We start from the raw sequence: 18085 nt of genomic DNA on the forward strand, positions 1-18085 counted from the left end.
AGCCGTTGCTGTTATGACAAGTAAACCCACACTAACAATATGTGTTAATTTCTTTAATGGGCCTGCTTCCCCTCCCACTTTTCTTCTTCTTCTTCTTTAACAAAATGAGCAACAACCTGCAATAAAAAGATTGAAGAAGGCTACAAATGCAGGTTGAGATTCCCTTATCTGAAATGCTTGGGACCAGAACAGTTTTGGATTTGGGAATTTTGGGATTTTGGAATGCTTGCATATGGATAAGGAGATAAGGCAAAATTATCACAGGGTTTTCTTGGCATGTTTCTTTAGAGGGGGGTTGCCATTGCCATCCTCTGAGGCTGAGATAGTGTGACCTGCTTAAGGTCACCCAGTGAGTTCTCATGTCTGAGTGAAGATTTGAACCCAGAGTCATAGGCCAACACTCAGACTAATACACTAGGCATGGGTGTGTACCATCCAACATTTTCAGAGATGAAAATTGAAATGTGTGACCAAGCAACATCAGAGTGTGGTCAAGATGGTTAAAGTTACAGTATCAACAAAGAAGAAAAGACAAGCTATGAAAGGTTGCAGCACTTTGCTTTTGCTTGAGCCTACAGGGAATGGCAATATTCTTCCCCTTCCTCTCTTCGTTCCTGCTGACTTAACCGAGTACCAACTACCTTCGCAGTTTGAATTCAGTTTGCAGCAACTGCAATAAGCTGAGGACAAAGGAGGAAAGTGGGAGTAGCAGAGAGAAACCAGGACATTTTAAAAGCAGCTGAATAAGTGAGACACCAGATGATGAATCAGGTGCCAAATCAGCACAGTTTCAGGGTTGTTTTGTGGCTTGGGATCTGCAGAAAGAGGCTGGGAAGCCTTATGGCCAGTCAGGTAGACGCAAGGGAATTGACTTGGACATAGGTCAGGCTCAGGTTGCTTCAAAAACATGACTTGGACTTGACTTGACAAAGATGGCACACTGGCATGACATGACTTGAGACTTGTAAAATTTTTGTGACTGACTTGCTGGTGCCATTCACTTTGAGCATCAGATAAGACCTGCACCCAAAGTGTAAAGCACATTTTTTTGGAAGGGAACAGCAAACACTGTTTGTAGGTCGAGAAGTGATCTGATACAGCCCTGTTTAAATATTTGAAGGCATGTCATGCTGAGGATGGAGCAAGCTTGTTTTCTGCTGCTGCAGGGACTAGGACAGGGAGCAATGGGTGCAAACTACAGGAAAGGGGATTCCAAAGAAAACATTAGGAAGAGGGTAAGAGCTGTTTGACAGTGGACCACACTCCCTCAGAGAATAGTGGAGTCTCCTTTGGAGGTTTTTAAACAGAGACCGGACAGCCATGTTGGGCATGCTTTGATTGTGTATTCCTGCATGGAAAGGGGTTGAACTGGATGACCCTTGTGGTTTCTTCCAACGCTATGATTCTATGTATTATGCAATGGGCTTGCAGTGAGAGAATCCTTCTAAAGCTTTTGAAAAGCAGGGACAGGCTGCCAAGCAGACCTCAACATCAACACATGCCCATTGCCTAATGCACTTGCTGTTCCCTCCAAGAAATGCAGCCCACTTCCTTTTTTTTTCTGTTAAAAGCTGGCTCCCAGGCTGGAGATTTGACTTGAGACTTGACTTGAAAGTATCTTGCAAGGACTTGAGACTCGACTTGAGGCTTGAAGGTAGAGACCTGAGACTTGAGATTTGACTAAAGACTTAGGTCAGTATCACACTACACTATTATAGCAGTGTTATTCCACTTTAACTGCAATGGCTGCCTCCAAGGGAATTCTGAGATTCGTATTTTGGTGAGGCTGAAGAGCTCTTTGGCTGAGAATTCAAAATGCCCCTCCATAAACTGCAAATCCCAGGATTCTACAGGAGGCAGCCAAAGCAGTCAAAATGGAATAATAGTGCTATAATAGTGTAGTGTGATATTCAACTTGGAGTAAACGGCTTAAATCCATCACTGCTTATGGCCTCTGTGGCTTGCACTCTACTCATCCTTGTGATAAGTACATTAATATGGTGGAGTCAGGGCTTGCAAAGTCAAAGTCACTTAGCTTTTGGATGCGCAAGGGTATGTCATCATCTGCTACTCCTCTTGGATTCCTCGGCTCTCTCAGGGTTTAGCTACTATGTGCAGAGTGGTTGGAATGGATTTCCTCATCACTAATGTTTTGTTGCCTGGGTCCAGGCTGTCTGAAGAACAGCATCTCCCTATATGAGCCTTCCTGGCTTCTAAAATCCTCAAGGAAGGTCCTTGCTCCCATCATCTTGTAGGGTTTGTTTGGTGGGAACATGGGAGAAGGCCTTCTTGGTGGCTCTTCCCAGGCTTTGGATCTCATCCTAGTCGTCCTTGTTGTCCTTTGATGGCAAATGGAAATCTTTCTGTTTTCAATAAGCTTTTCAGGAATTGACTGCGAGGGCTTTTCATGGTCTGCTTTTCTGCTGATTTCTTATCTTTTGTATTTTAACTGATTTGTTTTAAAGGGATTAAATTCTATGTACAGTTTAATTCCGTTTTAACAATAACTTTTTGCACGTTTAACTCCTCTCCTTGTAAATGTTTTTAACTCTATTTATTCTAATTTTTGTAAACTGCCTTTAGTCTCAATGTTGGGAAAAAAAGGTGGGATGATAACAACAATAATAATAATTGATTACGAATACAAAAGGGGGGGGATATGAGGTTGTGAATAGGACTATTAAAGGGATTATCTGCGTGAAAGCTAAAGGAAGTTTATAATAAATGATTAGACCGTTCCTTGGGTGGAAGGGACAGCATTGAATCTTAAAACATTTGTATATGAGGATTTGGGAATTGAGTTCCAGTTTAGTTAGTAAATGAATATATTATGGAATGTATCATGTGAAATGTAGAAAGTGTGGTAACTGTATGGTTACACATGAATTAGATGTGATAAAACTTATACAGTATACAAAAAAAGATAACAATAACGATGATGATAATGATGATGATGATGAGGATGATGGCTGATATTTTGTATCAGCTACTTAGGGTCCATTTGCACTGCAGAAATAATGCAGTTTGACACTTTTAACTGTCACGGCTCCATCCAGGGATTTGTATTTTGTTGGGGGCATCAGAGCTCTCTGACAGAGAAAGCCAAATATCGCACAAAACTATAATTCCCAGAACTCTTTAGCCATGGCAGTTAAAGTGATGCAAAACTGTATTATTCCCGCAATGCCAATTCAGCCTTAGTTCAGTATTCTTAAGTGTTTATGCTTATATAGTAAGTACTTATGCTTCTACTTGATTATAAGTACATCAAGTATACTTATACTTAATCAAGTATACTTAACTAAATAACCTAGAAACTAATGAAGTATGTTCTTTTGGCTTGACCCTGCAAATCTGATGGAAATGTCAATCACCCAAAACATATTTACTGGGCATCAGCTGCATCTGTTCTGCCAGTGATCGGAGCATGGTTGAATGGGATTTCTGTCAGGTCTGTGGAGGCAGTAGTGTCAGGTCAGGAGAAGTCATTAATATTTAATTAAATATACTAGCTGATACTGGATTCTGGCTGATCATGTCTGTCTGGGGTGGTATAATTCAGAAACAGTTTTGCCGCTACATGTGTTATTTGTAAGAACTCAACTCATCCTTTCTGGACTGAGGATGTAAACTTGCATCGCCAGCTTCCTATCACAGCCACCATCTAAGCAGCAGTCTCTTGGACAATCCCAGAGGAGGAATTTAAATTTCTGAGAATCCCCTTATTCTTCTGCATTCCCTCGACATCAGTTGCACACGCCAGGATCATACAGAAACGTTGTCAGCCGTTGCAGAGAGATCATAACCGAACCACAGTGGGAAGTCCCAACCACTATGTTTACCTGATGTCCCTTGTGGAACTCATCTTATGTAACCATGAACTGAATACAGATGTTACGCCACGGGGGGGGGGGGGGAGTTCAACTGCATACATAATGCAAGGTTGTTGTTGTTGCATGCCTTCAAGTCATTTTCAACTTATGGCAACCCTAAGGCAAACCTATAATGGAGTTTTCTTGGCATGATTTGTTCAGAGGAGGTTTGCCATTGCCTTCCCTGAGACTGAGAGACTGTGACTTGCCTAAGGTCACCCAGAAGGTTTCATGCCCAAGCAGGGAACCAAACCCTGGTCTCCAGAGTCATAGTCCAACAACCAAACCACTATGTCACACTGGCTCTCTGGTATCAGCTGCATTATTTCTACAGGGTAAATGCACCCTTAGTTACATCTTTGTTCTCACAAAGGGAATTAATGGCCCATTCCGCACGGGCAAAAAGTACGTGCTCGGCACGTACTAGGGTTACGAAAGGGCATCCCTTCCGGATGCCCTAACCCTAGTACGTGCTGAGCACGTACAAAATGGCGGCACCCTTTCTACATGGGCGCCGCCATCTTGATGTCATGCACGCTTAGCATCTGCACGTCGTGGCTCACTTATGACGCCGCAAGTGCGCCATTGGTGCCTTGCAACATCATAAGCGCGCCGCCAAAAGAAGCCACTTTTTGGGGCCTCTTTTTCAGCCGTAGGGAAGCCTTGCCGTTTGGAGGCTGAGGCTTCCCTGTGGCGGAAATGGAGGCGCTGACAGACCGCCCTTTTTGGGCTGTCTGTAAAGCGCCCTTGGCATGTAACTTGTGGGTTTCATGGCCAAACTGGGGATCAAACCTTGGTCTCCAGAGTTGTAGACCAGCACTCAAACCACTATGCCACGCCTGACTCCCTTAGGGAACTTAAGTGCACATAAAACACCAACAGGTTGTATATATAATAAATGTCTACATGAGAAGTTATGCACTGATTGTGTTATGTTATGCAACACTTGTGTTGAAAGTCAATGCTGTCCAGTGAGATATCCATCCAGATGTGCAACTAAAGGTGGACTGCACATGTAATAGGAGCACATGTGCATCTCCACCTCCACGAGCTTGAATTGAATACAAATGTTCCACTTTGGACAACAATGGCCGACTATTTCTGTGTAGGAATTTATGAATATGTTAAGCAGTGGCATCACTAAAGCTGGTATCACTCAGAGCAGTAACTCATGGTGTTAATCCCATGGACCTACTGGGATGGAGGTACATAAGGGGAGGTGGGTCTTACCATAAGGAACCCAGCATCTTGCCACCATCATCCTGGAATCATAGAACCACAGATTTGGAAGAGACCCCAAGGGCCATCAAGTTCCTTTCCGGGCACAATTCAAAGTGCTGGTAATGACCTATAAAGCCCTACACGGTTTAAGTCCAGACTATATGAGAGTCCATATCTCCCCATACGAACCACTTAGAGCCCTAAGATCTTCAGGAGAAGGCTTTCTCTCAGTCCTGCCATCATCGCAGGTTCGCTTGGTGAGGACATGAGAGAGAGTCTTCTTAGTGGGTACTCCCACCCTCTGGAACTCTCTTCTTGGGAGGCTAGGCTGGCCCAGTCCTTGCTAGCCTTCCGCCGGCAAGTAAAAACATTTTTATGCAAGCAGGCATTTGGTATATAATACATAGCAGGGTGGTTTTTACGGAGCAGGTGGGTTTTTAGTTATGTTTTTAACTTTTGTATATTTTATATGTTTTATATTGTGTGTAGATGTTTTTAATGGTTTTGAATTTTACTGAAATTTTAAATGTTTTGTCTGTGAACCACCCTGGGTCCCTCCAGGGAGAAAAGCAGCATATAAATGCAATGCAATGAAATAAATAAAATAAACCCCCTGCCATGCAGGAACACAGAATCAAAGCATCCCCAACAGATGGTTATCCAGCCTCTGTTTAAAAATCTCCAAAGAAGGAGACTCCGTCGGACTCCGGAGATTATCGCATTATTAATATGCCCGATTTACCTCTTCCGAGTTACATTCGAATTCAGGATGTAGCAGGAAATTATTGCATGGCTTTTGCTGCCATTGCCAGCTCCCAACTGCATTCAGGCAAAAATCCAGCTAAAATCCGCCCTCAGGTTGTCGATTTGCAAAGCTGGGAAGCTCCTAAAAGTGAAAAGTGGCCATTTCAGGGTGGATTTCAGCTGGATTTTTGCAGGGATTCTTTGCCTAAGAGAAGCCTGTGAAATGAGTTGCCATAAATTGACAGATTATTTGAAGGCTTTTGTGCGCGTGCGCACACACACACACCAGTCTCAGAGTTTAGTTATCTTGGCTTCCAAGGAGAGCTCGGGCCTGATTTTCTCTAAGACCCATTTGTCTTTTTTTGGCAGTCCAGAGTACCTGAAGAAATCTCTTTCAGCACCACAGTTCAAATGAGTTGATTCACTGTCTACAGCTTTCTCAACCATGCATAGAAACTGGAAATACAATGGCATGGATAATCCTGACTTAGGTGTTCAACAATATCTCTTTACACTTGAGGATCTTGTGTAGTTCCTTCATAGCTGCCCTTCCAAGTCCTAGTCTTCTGATTTCTTATCCACAGTCTCCATTTTGATTTATGACTGGGACAAGGTATGGAAATTTTTTGACTACCTCAATGTCTTCATTGTTTATTTTGGAGTTATGTAAATCATCAGTGGTCATTTTTGTGTTCTTAAAGTTCAGCTGTGATCCTGCCTTTGCACTTTCTTCCTGACTTTCTTCAGAAGTCACTCCAAGTCAGAACATAGTGCTTCCAAGTTTCAGTAGTCTTTCCAAGTAGTCATTCCAGGTTTCTTCATTAGTCGTTCCAAGTCCAACTCCACTTTCCCTGAAAAATTGCATAATGCTCACAAAATACAACTGCACACATATGGGAACTTACACATGGGTATGACACCAATAGATTTCCAACTACAGTTAGTTCCTGTGTGCAACTTATGTTCTGTCTTCCTGCAGTAGGTCATGGCCAAGGTGCAACAGACTCCTTGCACCACAGGTCAAGTTATCCCCTCCTGTTCAGATCATGGGAAGCTCCTGTTGTCTTCCCTGTGTGCATCCTTTCTTCTCTGCATGTGGACTTTGCTTGGCAATGCCCATGCAATTCTAGGCTGTATCCATGAGAAAACTGTGTCCGAATAGAAGGAAGGAATACTCTATTGTGCTTCGATCAGACCTCACCTAAAATATTGTGTCTTGTTCTGGCAACCACATTTCAAGGATGAGGTTAACAAGCTGGACTGTGTCCAGAGAAGAATGGCTAAGATGGAAACTCAGCCTTATGAGGAACAACTCAGGGAGCTGGGGATGTTTCATTTGGAAAAGAAAAGACTGAGACGTGACATGATAACCATTTTTAAATACCCAAAGATATGTTGTTAGAAAATGGAGGGAGCTTGTTTTCTGCTGCTCTAGAACACAAACCAATGGATTTAAATTATAGGAGGAAAAAAGCCCACCTAAACATCTTTAACCATAAGAACTTTTTGACATTGGAGTAGACTGCTTTGGGAGGTGATGGACTCTCCATAGTTGCAGATCTTCAAATTGGATGGATGGATATCTTTCAGGATGCTGTAATTCTGTCCTCTTGCATGGCAGATGGCCCTTGGGGACCCTTCCAGTTCTGAGATTGTATTATGATTCTAAGACTACAATACCCAGAATCGCCCAGATGGCATGGGGATTCTGGGAACTGCAGTACAAAAGGTGACCTTTTTCTGCTGGCATCCTGATAATGATCACATTTTTTCCCCTAGAAAGGAAAGAGAAAAGAAGAGCCATGAAAGCTTCTTGGCCCTGTTTTGATGTGACAGGGAAAAGAAGCATCACAGAAGAGTGGGAGGGAGTCAAGGGAAATAAAAACTCTGGTAACTGTCAACATCAGCCCTTTGTTTAATAGCGTGTGCTTAATTAGAGTACGCACTTACTTAATTTGTTATCTGACACTTCAAACACAGAGAAGATCAATGGGAGAAAAATCTCTCTGTTAAAAGCAGCCACGTTTGGGACAATGGATGGCTGACCCATGGGGGATGGCTATTGATCCGAAGAGGGAGAACTTTTCTTGGGTTGGGATTCATATTGGGTTGGGATGCACTAAATGCTGATTGCATATCCCACCAATGTTGGGTGTTTAGTCATTTCCTACACCGCGCCTGTGTAAGGCAGCGTTCTTACATTGTCTTTTTAGACTGTAATAAGCTGCTTTGGATCCCAGGCTTGGCAGAAAAGTGGGATATAAATAGGCAGAATAATAATAATAATGATGATGATGATGATGAGGAGGTCCCAGAAAGAAAAAGAGGAAATACATCTGTATTTATAAAATCCACATTCTGACTTTTTCTTACAGTGTCTTGCACAAATGGCTAGATATATTTCACCACATATGGAGATGATGTATGGGGTTTGTTGTTGCTACAAGACTTCGATCTGCTTGGAGAGGCGAGATATAAATTATTATTATTATTATTCAGTCCAATTCCTTTCTGCCATGCAGGAATACACAACCCAAACACTCCTTGTGACAGAGGGCCATTCAGTCTCTGTTTAAAGACCCCCAAAGAAGGAGACTCCACCACAATCTCCAGGGAAATGTGTTCCACTGTCGAACAGCCCTTACTGTCAGGAAGTTCCTCCTAATGTTGAGGTGGAATCAAGTTTGCATCCATTGTTCCAGATTCTAGTCTCTGCAGCAGCAGAAAACAAGCTTGCTCCCTCCTCAACAAGACATCCCTTCAAATATTTAAACAGGGCTATCATATCACCTCTTAACCTTCTTTTTTCAAGACTAAACATCCCTAGCTCCCTAAGTCTTTCCTCATAGGGCATGGTTTCCAGACCCTTCACCATTTTAGTCGCCCTCCTTTAGACACATGGCTCTAGTTTCTCAATGTCCTTTTTGAATTGTGGTGCCCAGAACTGGACACAATATTTCAGGTGGGGCCTGACCAAAGCAGGATAGAGTAGCACTATTACTTCCCTTGATCTAGACACTATACTTCTATTGATGCAGCCTAACATTACATTGGACTTGTTAGCTGGCGCATCGCACTGTTGACTCATGTTCAATTTGTGGTCTACTTGGACTCCTAGATCCCTTTCACATGCAGTCTCATTCAGCCAGGTGTCTCCCATAATCCTGTATCTGTGCATTTTATTTTTCTGCCCTTACATTTCTCCATGTTGAATTTCATTTTTTTTAAGCTTTGGACCAGCTTTCTAAACTATTCAGGTCATTTTGAATCTTGATCCTGTCCTCTGGGGTATTAGCTACTCCTCCTAGTTTGCTGTCATCTGCAAATTTGATAAGTATGCCCCCAATTCTGTCATCCAGGTCATTGATAAAGATGTTGAGTAACACTGGGCCCAGGACAGAGCCCTGTGGGACCCCACTGGTCACTTCTCTCCAGGATGAAAAGGAGCCATTGCTGAGCACCCTTTGGGTTCGGTCAGTCAACCAGTTACAAATCCATGTAACAGTTCCCTTGTCTAGCCCACATTTTAGAAGCTTGTTTGCAAGAATGTCATTTATTTATAAAGCACTTTAAAGTTTGCACAGCACTTTACATGATAGGGACCAAGATAAAATAAAATACTAATATAGTAACAAAGCCTGCCATAAGGCTTACAATCTGAAACCTCAACATTACAAAATAAAAACATCTCTAAAGTAATACATCTCTGACAGAAAAGGCTATATACATCAAAAATAAAGTGGGAACAATAGCCATTATGACCAATTAGCAACCAGTAACATGGAATGCCTCCCTAAACAAAATTGTCTTCAACCCGGTCTTAAAACTGGACAAGGAAGCCATAGTTCTTAATTTTAATCTGAGTCTTGCTAAGAAAGTCCTAGGATAAGATCATAAATCAGAGTCAGCTAGAAGAAACACAGCAGCAACATCAAATGTGTACAAAGAGACTTACAAGGAACACACAGAGACACACATACTCTTCTAATTGTTGGAATTGGCCTATTGGACAGGACAGTAAACCACCAAGAGCCTCTATGGTACAGCAGCTTGAGTGTTAATAAAATCAGGGAAGAGCTTTCAAAAAGTCATTTGAAGAACCAGAAATAGCTAAATTCCAAACCAACCTGAATTTTCAAGGACCTCAACCCTATTTCTAGTCTTGTTGTTGTGTACTTTCAAGTTGTTTTCAACATATGGCGACCCTAAGGTGAGCCTATCATGAGGTTTTCTTGGCATGATTTGTTCAGAGACGGTTTGTCAAAGTCCACGAACTCCACAACTGGGAAAGTGTTATAAGCATCATTGCTTGGTGCCCCAATCTTTGTTGCCTGGCTGAAAAGGTAGGGTTTTTGGGGGGGGTAGGGTTGCATGGCAAACCTACTCTGAACAAATCATGTCAAGAAAACCCCGTGATTGGGGTCCACCAGCAATACCTTTCTTGGCCAACCGAAATGCACAATATACTTGTTGCAAGAAGCCCATGGAGCTTTGAAAGCTTGCAACAAGTATATTGTGCATTTTGGTTGGCCAAGAAAGGTACCACTGATGGATTTGTGTTTGTATTTGTTAAATGGCTACCCCTGCATGTTTTCCATGATTAGGATTTTCAAGTCAGAAAGAACATGTAGGGACACAGCCAGCACCACAGAGTAGTAGTATCAGACATAACTATGACAGCAAAGCCCTGTCATGGTAGTTACGTCCGATGAGCTAAGCCAGTCTTTCAATTGTTTTAATTAACTGTGCCTTAATTAAGACGATCAATTAAGGCAAAATCACTGCAAGCAGAAAAACAAAAACAAAAGAAGTGCCAGTCTTTTCACTCTCACTAAAGAATGATTTTTTAAGAAGCATTTCCAGTGACCACTTTAAAGTCAGAACATGTGAGTCAAGAAAGAAAGTCAAACCTAGACTTCAAAAGCACAAAGCACTGGGCCTGGATAGATGAATCCGTCAGTTTTGGTGCCCCTCCCAGAACATTCAAAGCTTAATTTAATTTAATTTTAATTTTAATTTATTAAAATACTGATATTCTGCCCTATAGCCAAAGATCTCAAGATTGCATACACATTCCCAGATGAAAACAACATTGGCCAAGCAAGATCAGAGTGTGGCCAAGAAGCCAAACATTATTAATGGGGAAGAATACATAAACTAGAAGAGGTCTTAGCAGTTTGGTTTTGCCTGAGCCTACTGAGAAGGGACAAATTCGGCCAACTCTTCTTCTTTCCCCCAAGTTCACTGAGTATTTCTGCACTCTGAATTCAGTTTGCAGCAATTGAAGGAAACAAGGGGGAAAGTGGGAGGAGGAGAGGGAAACCGGGACATTTTAAAAGCAACTGAGAAAGTGGGACAGCAGGGGATTAATTGGGATTGTCCTTCCCAAATCAGGACTTCAAATAATTTCAGATATGAAACGGTAAAAAATAATGTACACTCAAAAGACATGTTAAATTAAAATAAGATCAAACAGTTAAAACATTGTAGATAGAGTCCAGAATCCTTTTGTTAGACCCAAACAAGGTAGACCAAAGATGTGAAACTGTGGGGTTATTCAGACCATGAAAATAATCCCGGTAGAACGTGGGTTAAATCTTTGTTGTTCACATGCATTTCAAATGCACCTGAGTAAGTTTTTCTAGGAGGCGCTGCCAAAACCCCACTTAACCCAGGTTAATCGATCTTGGGTTTGTTCCCCAAGTTTTCCTAAAAGATTTGCATTGTCGGGTGTGTGAATGACTGACATGAATAGACCTGGGATAAACCAGGATAAAACTCTGCGTGACTTGAAAGTGCTTCGAATACATCCGCATCATCGACTCCATATTTGTTTGAGTGCTGACATATGTGAGCAATAGAATTTGCACAGATGCGGTTCTGATAAAAATATATATATAGCATGAAAAACAAAACTGGAATCTGTGAGTGAGATTATTCGGATAGTCGCACTAAAGCAACAATGTTTGAATAAACCCAGTGAAAGGAGTGGGGGGCATTTCCCCCTGTGCCACCTGGGAGAAGCATGGCCATACCCAACATCACTTCTAGGTCTGGGAAACAGCGGAAATATGACAGATTCCCATTGCTTTTTGATGGTACATAGAAGAGATTGGGCAGTTAGGGAAGTGAAACCACTATATTTGGGGGGCAGTTTGTCTGTTTGCGTTGTGCTTTTGGCTGTTTTCCAGCCACCAAAGTTATAGTTTTGGGTTATGATCAGGGGTCTTTAGGAAGCTCCAGGTGGGTTTCAGAGGCTGCAGAGCAGGCCCCCAGACAATGCATCTACACTGTAGGAATAATGCCATTTGAAACCACTTTAACTGCCATGGCTCCATGCTACAGGATCCTGAGATATGTGGTTTTGTGGGGCACCAGCCCCACGCTTGGGCAGAGAAGGCTGAAGACATTGAAAAACTACAAATTGTGGGAGACCATTTGGATGGAGCTGCAGCACTTAAAGTGGTGTCACATTGAATTATTTCTACAGTGCAGATGCAACAGGGGCTGCTGGCATTCTGCTGGCCACACTTTACCTGTGGAGTAGGCACACTGAAACAATAGGATTTACCCTTGTGGCAACTCTGCATTCAACAAATGGGTCTAAACCCAAATTGGGACTAACCAAAAGGTCTCAGGCCAAAATGTTCTAATCTTTAAAATTATTTTCATTCCAAATATGAAAACACTTTATATATTCTCTCCCCCAAATCCATAAAAGGAAATGAAATAGTAACAGTAATTTATTTATGGTCTTTGACCAAAACATCCCAAAGTTATAAAAACACTTTCAATAAAAGCACTTTTACAAAGAACTAACAAAAACAAATTAAAACCCAAATGCACATGTATACAAGAAGCATTACACTCCAACATAAAGGAAACATAAAAGTTATGTAAACATAGGAAATGAAATATTCATCTCTCCCTACCCTCTGTGTCGTGCAATCCATTGGACTGACCTTCCATCAAGGTATGGTGAATGCTCCAGTAGACGCTGAGACAGTGTTTCTCCTTCTTCATGCCCCGTTTACACTTGCAGCCATAGAGTTGACTGGAAAGAAGGGCCGTTACGGTGTTTCGGCACTGGCTCTTGGCGTCTGGCCCCAACTTATTGGCCCCGTTGCCAGCAATACATTGCCGGAGGGTCCGAAATTTAGAGCTGCAGCTGGGGTCATTGGTGCAGGATTCCCCGGCTTGGAGGCAGTCCCGGGCTGATCTAACCACCTCTGCCATGCCTTCTGGAAAATAACAGAAGAAAGGAAGATAGAAACATGATAACATTCCCAACTCGGATTATTTCCAATCAGAGTTAATGTCGTCTTCCACATGCCATTGAACATCAACATCCAGCACCTTTGGGCTGCATCTACACTGCAGAATTAATGAGTTTGACACCGCTTTAACTGTCATGACTCCATCCTACGGACAAGTAAAGACAAGTAAGATGTACACATATTAAAATAATGCACACATAAAATTCATCATTTAAAAATCAACTAGATAAGCCTGCTGGAAGAAAGTGATCTTTAATGCTTTTTTAAATTCAGCAGGTCATTCCACAGTCTCTGGGCAGCTGAAGAAATAGCGCTCTTGCTGACTGTTGCAGACTGAGCCCTGGCTGACTGGAGTAAATGTCCCTAAGAGGACCTCAGAGTATGGCCCGGATTATATGGGAAGTGATCCTATAGGCAACCTGAACCCAAACCATGTAAGGCTTTAAAGGGAACAACCAACACTTTGCACTTTGCACCAAAACATTAGGAAGAACTTCTTGCCTGTAAGAGCTGCTTGCCATTGACAGTGGAAGAGACTGCCTTGGAGAGTGGTGGACTCTCTGTCTTGGGAGGTCTTTAAACAGAGGTTGGATGAGCATCTTCCAGGAATGCTTTAGCTGTGTATTCCTGCATGGCAGGGAGTTGATCTAGATAGCAGTCCCTTCCAACTCGATGATTCTGTGATATTCTTGCAAGCCAAAACCACACGATGATTAAGACCTTAACTTTCTAAACCAAAGATCAATCTATTGTATTCCACTTTAGCTGTCATGGCTCCACCATACAGAATTGTGGGAGTTGTAGTTTTGTGAGACAACAACGTTGTTTGGCAGAGAAGGCTAAAGGATGTTATAGATGGACAAGGGTCCCTCATGACCTCCACCAAAAATATTTAGGTTTTTTTTTTTGTTTTGTTTTGCAGGGGGGATGAACCTTCCAAAGTCTCCAAGAGTGGAGAATGCAGCCCCCTAACCTCCTGCAGTTGTCCACCCCTTCTTTAGATAGTACCTTTAAACTCTGGACTGAAACCTGGAATGGATTCACTGCCCAGCTGACCTGGGCTGCCATTGCCCTGCCTCTTTATTTCTCTACATTTTATTTCATTTTTCTCCCAATATGAGACTCAAGGCCATTTGCAACAAGGTTTAAACAAAATACAGTTAAAAACCAGCCATACAGTGTTTTGTGTTTTTTTAAAAAATAGAAAACCATTAAAGAAATGACCATATTAATAACAGTACTAATTTAAAATGATTCTAAACTGTTTAAAAAATAACCATTAGGATAAAAAGCACCGCACAGACCTCATTAAAAGAAGTGCCTGGAACAACCGTTAGTTACCAAACTTTGCCTGTCTAAATAAAAAGTTCTTTGTCTGCTGGTACTGTACAAGGAGAATAGAGAAGAAGTCAACCCAGCTGCCCATAGAGTTGAAAGAGACCTCAAGGGCCATCCAGTCCAACTCCCTACCATACAGGAACTCACAATCAAAGCATCCCTGACAGATGGCCATCCAGCCTCTGTTTAAAGACCTCCAAAGGAGGAGACCCCTCCACACTCCGAAGGAATGTTTCCCACTGTTGAACACATCTTACTGTGTTCCTAATGTTCCTAATGTTGAGGTGGAATCTCTTTTCCTGTAGTTTGTATCCATTGCTCCATCCTCAATATGGCATCCCTTCAAATACTTAAAGAGGGCTATCATATCACCTCTTTATCTTCTCTTCTCCAGGCTAAACATACTCAGCTCTCTAAGTCGTTCCGCATAAGACATGGTCTCCACACCTTTCACCATTTTGGTTGTCCTTCTCTGGACATGCTCCAGCTTCTCAACATCCTTTTTGAATTGTAGTGCCCAGAACTGGATGCAAGATTCCAGGCAGAATAGACTGTGCTATTGCTTCCCTTGGTCTAGACACTATACTTCTATTGTCAATGTGGTTTTATGCAGTGGACCCCTTAGCCATGCCCAAATGGAAAACATTCCAGAATTCCTCCTGGACAGAAGATTGAAATATAGGACATGCCCTGTAAAAAGGAGGTCTGGTCATCCTGTACTAGGAACCCTCAGTTATGATGGCAGGGGGCTATTCACATATGTGTCCTAGGAGCAACCACCAAGTTGCTCACTCTGGGATCAGAATGGGGTGCCCAGTGTCCGTTACATGGATGGGCACCTTGTTCTGACATCATCAGAGTAAGTGACTCACTGTGGCAGTAGCAGGTGGCACAGCAGGAAGCATTGTAAACAGCCGCTTGGGTTGCAATGGAGGGCTACAGATTTTCTGGGAGGATCCAGAGCAAACTGTGAGTTTTTAAAAGTTTTAAGAGGGCTATACTGTGGGTTGGGTGCTAAACTGGACAGATGTTGTCTGGACAGTTCACACCAGAAGTGGGGATTGGTCCCTGCATCATCTTGACATAAGAACGGGACGAGGACATTTATTTGGCCAGTGCAGACAGGGCCCCTGTTCATACTGATGCACAATGCACATGGAAGCACATTGCTCGTCATCAGTGTGTAATACATATTTAATTGCATACTTCTTGTCATATAGCTCTGGGAGCATAAAGTTAGATCTTCTCATTGTTTGATCTCAGCCACTGTCCTTCCCCTGTGGTACAAGGATAACACCAACGTGGACAAACTGGATGTTATCCCCACATTTGGAACTTTCAAATGGGTAAGATCTTCTATACCTCGGTCATCAATCAATCCAAATGACTGGATCAATCCATCTGTAGTCAAAACATCAAAAGAAGACCAATGGTGCATCTGCATTGCAGAAGTAATACAGTTTGGCACCACTTTAAGTGCTGTAGGTCTATCCTATGGAATCCTGTGATTTGTCAAGGGTCTTTAGCCTTCTCTACCAAAGAGTGCTTGGAACCTCACCAAACTACAAGTCCCAGGATTCTGTAGGACGGAGCCACAACAGTTAAAATGGTGTCAAAATACATTGTTTTTACAGTGTAGATGAACCCCAAGACTTGGAAGGAACTAGATAAGATCCTCAAATGAAAAGATACATCATTGGATACCAACATCAGGATCATCCATGATATTACATTTCAGATTTCTACATATGGTTGTGAAAGCTGGACAGTGAAGTAAGCTGAGAGGAAAAAAATAAATTCATTTGAAATGAGATGCTGGAGGAGAGATCAGTGGAAACCATGCAGAGCCAAAAAGGGAAACGAATGGGCCTATGAGCAAATCAGGTCTAAACTCTCCCTAGAAGCCAAGATGACTAAACTGAGGCTATTGTACTTTGGACATATCATGAGTTCAGAGGAATCAGTGCCAAACATAAAAAATTATAATGCTAAGAAAAAGTGGAAGGCAGTAGGAAAAAAAGATGATGTTCTAGAGGTAAGTAGACTCAATCAAGGAAGCTACAGCCCTAATTTTGCAAGACCTGAGCAGAGCTACTGATGGCTGTGGCTCATGCAGGTCTCTCATTCACTGATGGTAAACAACAACAGCAAGCCATTTATACTCTATCATTTTCAGATAGATCTTGACCTCTATATCCAAAGGTGTTGCCTGGAAGCAACATGCGTTTGGAAACTGCAATTGCACATCTCGGATTTCTACAGTGGTCTCTACCAACCATATGGAAGAGCAGCAGAGCAGCAGGAGCCAAAGCGTCCCCCTGCTCACACAGTGTGAAAGAATTCAGACTTACTAAGTGCTTGTGTCTGATCTTTGAAAAGAGAGCTTGGTGGGGATACAGCAATAGGAATCAGGCGGCAGAATATATAAAGCAAGAAAGGCTCAGGGGTTGGGGATTTATTGACAAAGGCAATAAATGAACAGTGCCTTCCAGCCAAGTTCTTTGCTTCAGCAGCGGGAACAGCAGGGATGATATTTACCACCCAGGATACTCATGCGTTATCTTTATGTTGGAACAGAGGGCTCTGGGCAGCGTGAAATGCTGTGTTCCCAAAGACTTGCCCTCTCATTCGTTACATCATGAAAGAGAAGAAGAAATAATACAAGAAGAAAAAATGCAGAGAGTGGGCTTTGGAATTTGTTGAAACCATTTCTGATATGGTTGTGCCTCTTGTATGTGGTGAGGTTGAGTTATGTCCAGGGATGTCAGTAGGCTTTTATGGGCCAGGGTGAGATTCCTGGCCAATTGGGATATTGGATGCTATCGGCCATGACCTATTTCTTGTTGTGGAAAAGGAAGAGAGGGGAATGACCAACACAGAGGTATTGGTAAAAGTGGCTCTATTGGTACAGTGGGCTCTTGGTATCTGCTGGGGTTTGGTTCCAGGACCCCCCCTGTGGATACTGTTAAGTCCCATTACATAAAATGGCATAGCAAATGGTGTGCCTTATATAAAATGGCAAAATCAAAGTTTGCTTTTTGGATTTAAAAAAAAATTCAAGCCATGGATGGTTGAATCCAGAGATAAAGAATCTGTAGATACAGAGTGCCTACTATATTCACTGAGAAAGAAGAGAGATTGTCACACGTGGCTGTGTAACCACAATTACAGTCGCAGAATAGTACCTTTGGCAATACTTATCACATGACGTCACCTCAGAACCATGGCTGCTGTGTCTCCTATGCATGGTTGTCTCTTTTCATTGACAGAGGAGACCCGTCAATAAGCTCCCATCGTGTTGCAATCCCATTAGTCCTCATGTGCAAAACATTGTTGCTGGGGCACTTGCAATCTTAGCAATGATGCGGTGTCAGCGTTTCCTCCTCTCCTCCAGTCCTGCCTCCCCCTTGCTATTCCCAAGCAGCCCATTTTTATTTTTTCATTCTACGGTCAGCCCTTTATATCCTTACGGATGCCAAAAATCGCAGAACCTCAAGTCTTGTTAGTTTTAATGGCAATGTGTTGTGCATGCGGCCACGCAGCATGGCTGTGTGCAGACATCATCTTTAGGGTGAATGGGGCAGGGCCACCTGCAAATGCCCTCATTAATATCTTTTGCCATGTTTCACACCT

At 42.5% G+C, this 18085-nt stretch overlaps 1 protein-coding gene across 1 annotated transcript in view; it reads right to left on the bottom strand.

Annotated features, from left to right (window-relative positions):
- The window catches only part of GFRA4 (GDNF family receptor alpha 4), a 168840-nt gene that overhangs the window by 52329 nt on the left and 98426 nt on the right, over positions 1 to 18085 (bottom strand). Inside the window, exon 2 of the mRNA XM_042469129.1 lies at positions 12800 to 13078. Coding sequence (XP_042325063.1) covers positions 12800 to 13078 — 279 coding nt within the window. The remainder of the gene's footprint in view (positions 1 to 12799; positions 13079 to 18085) is intronic.

Source organism: Sceloporus undulatus, chromosome 5 (genome assembly GCF_019175285.1).
Source record: "Sceloporus undulatus isolate JIND9_A2432 ecotype Alabama chromosome 5, SceUnd_v1.1, whole genome shotgun sequence".
Classification (NCBI taxonomy): Eukaryota; Metazoa; Chordata; class Lepidosauria; order Squamata; family Phrynosomatidae; genus Sceloporus; species Sceloporus undulatus.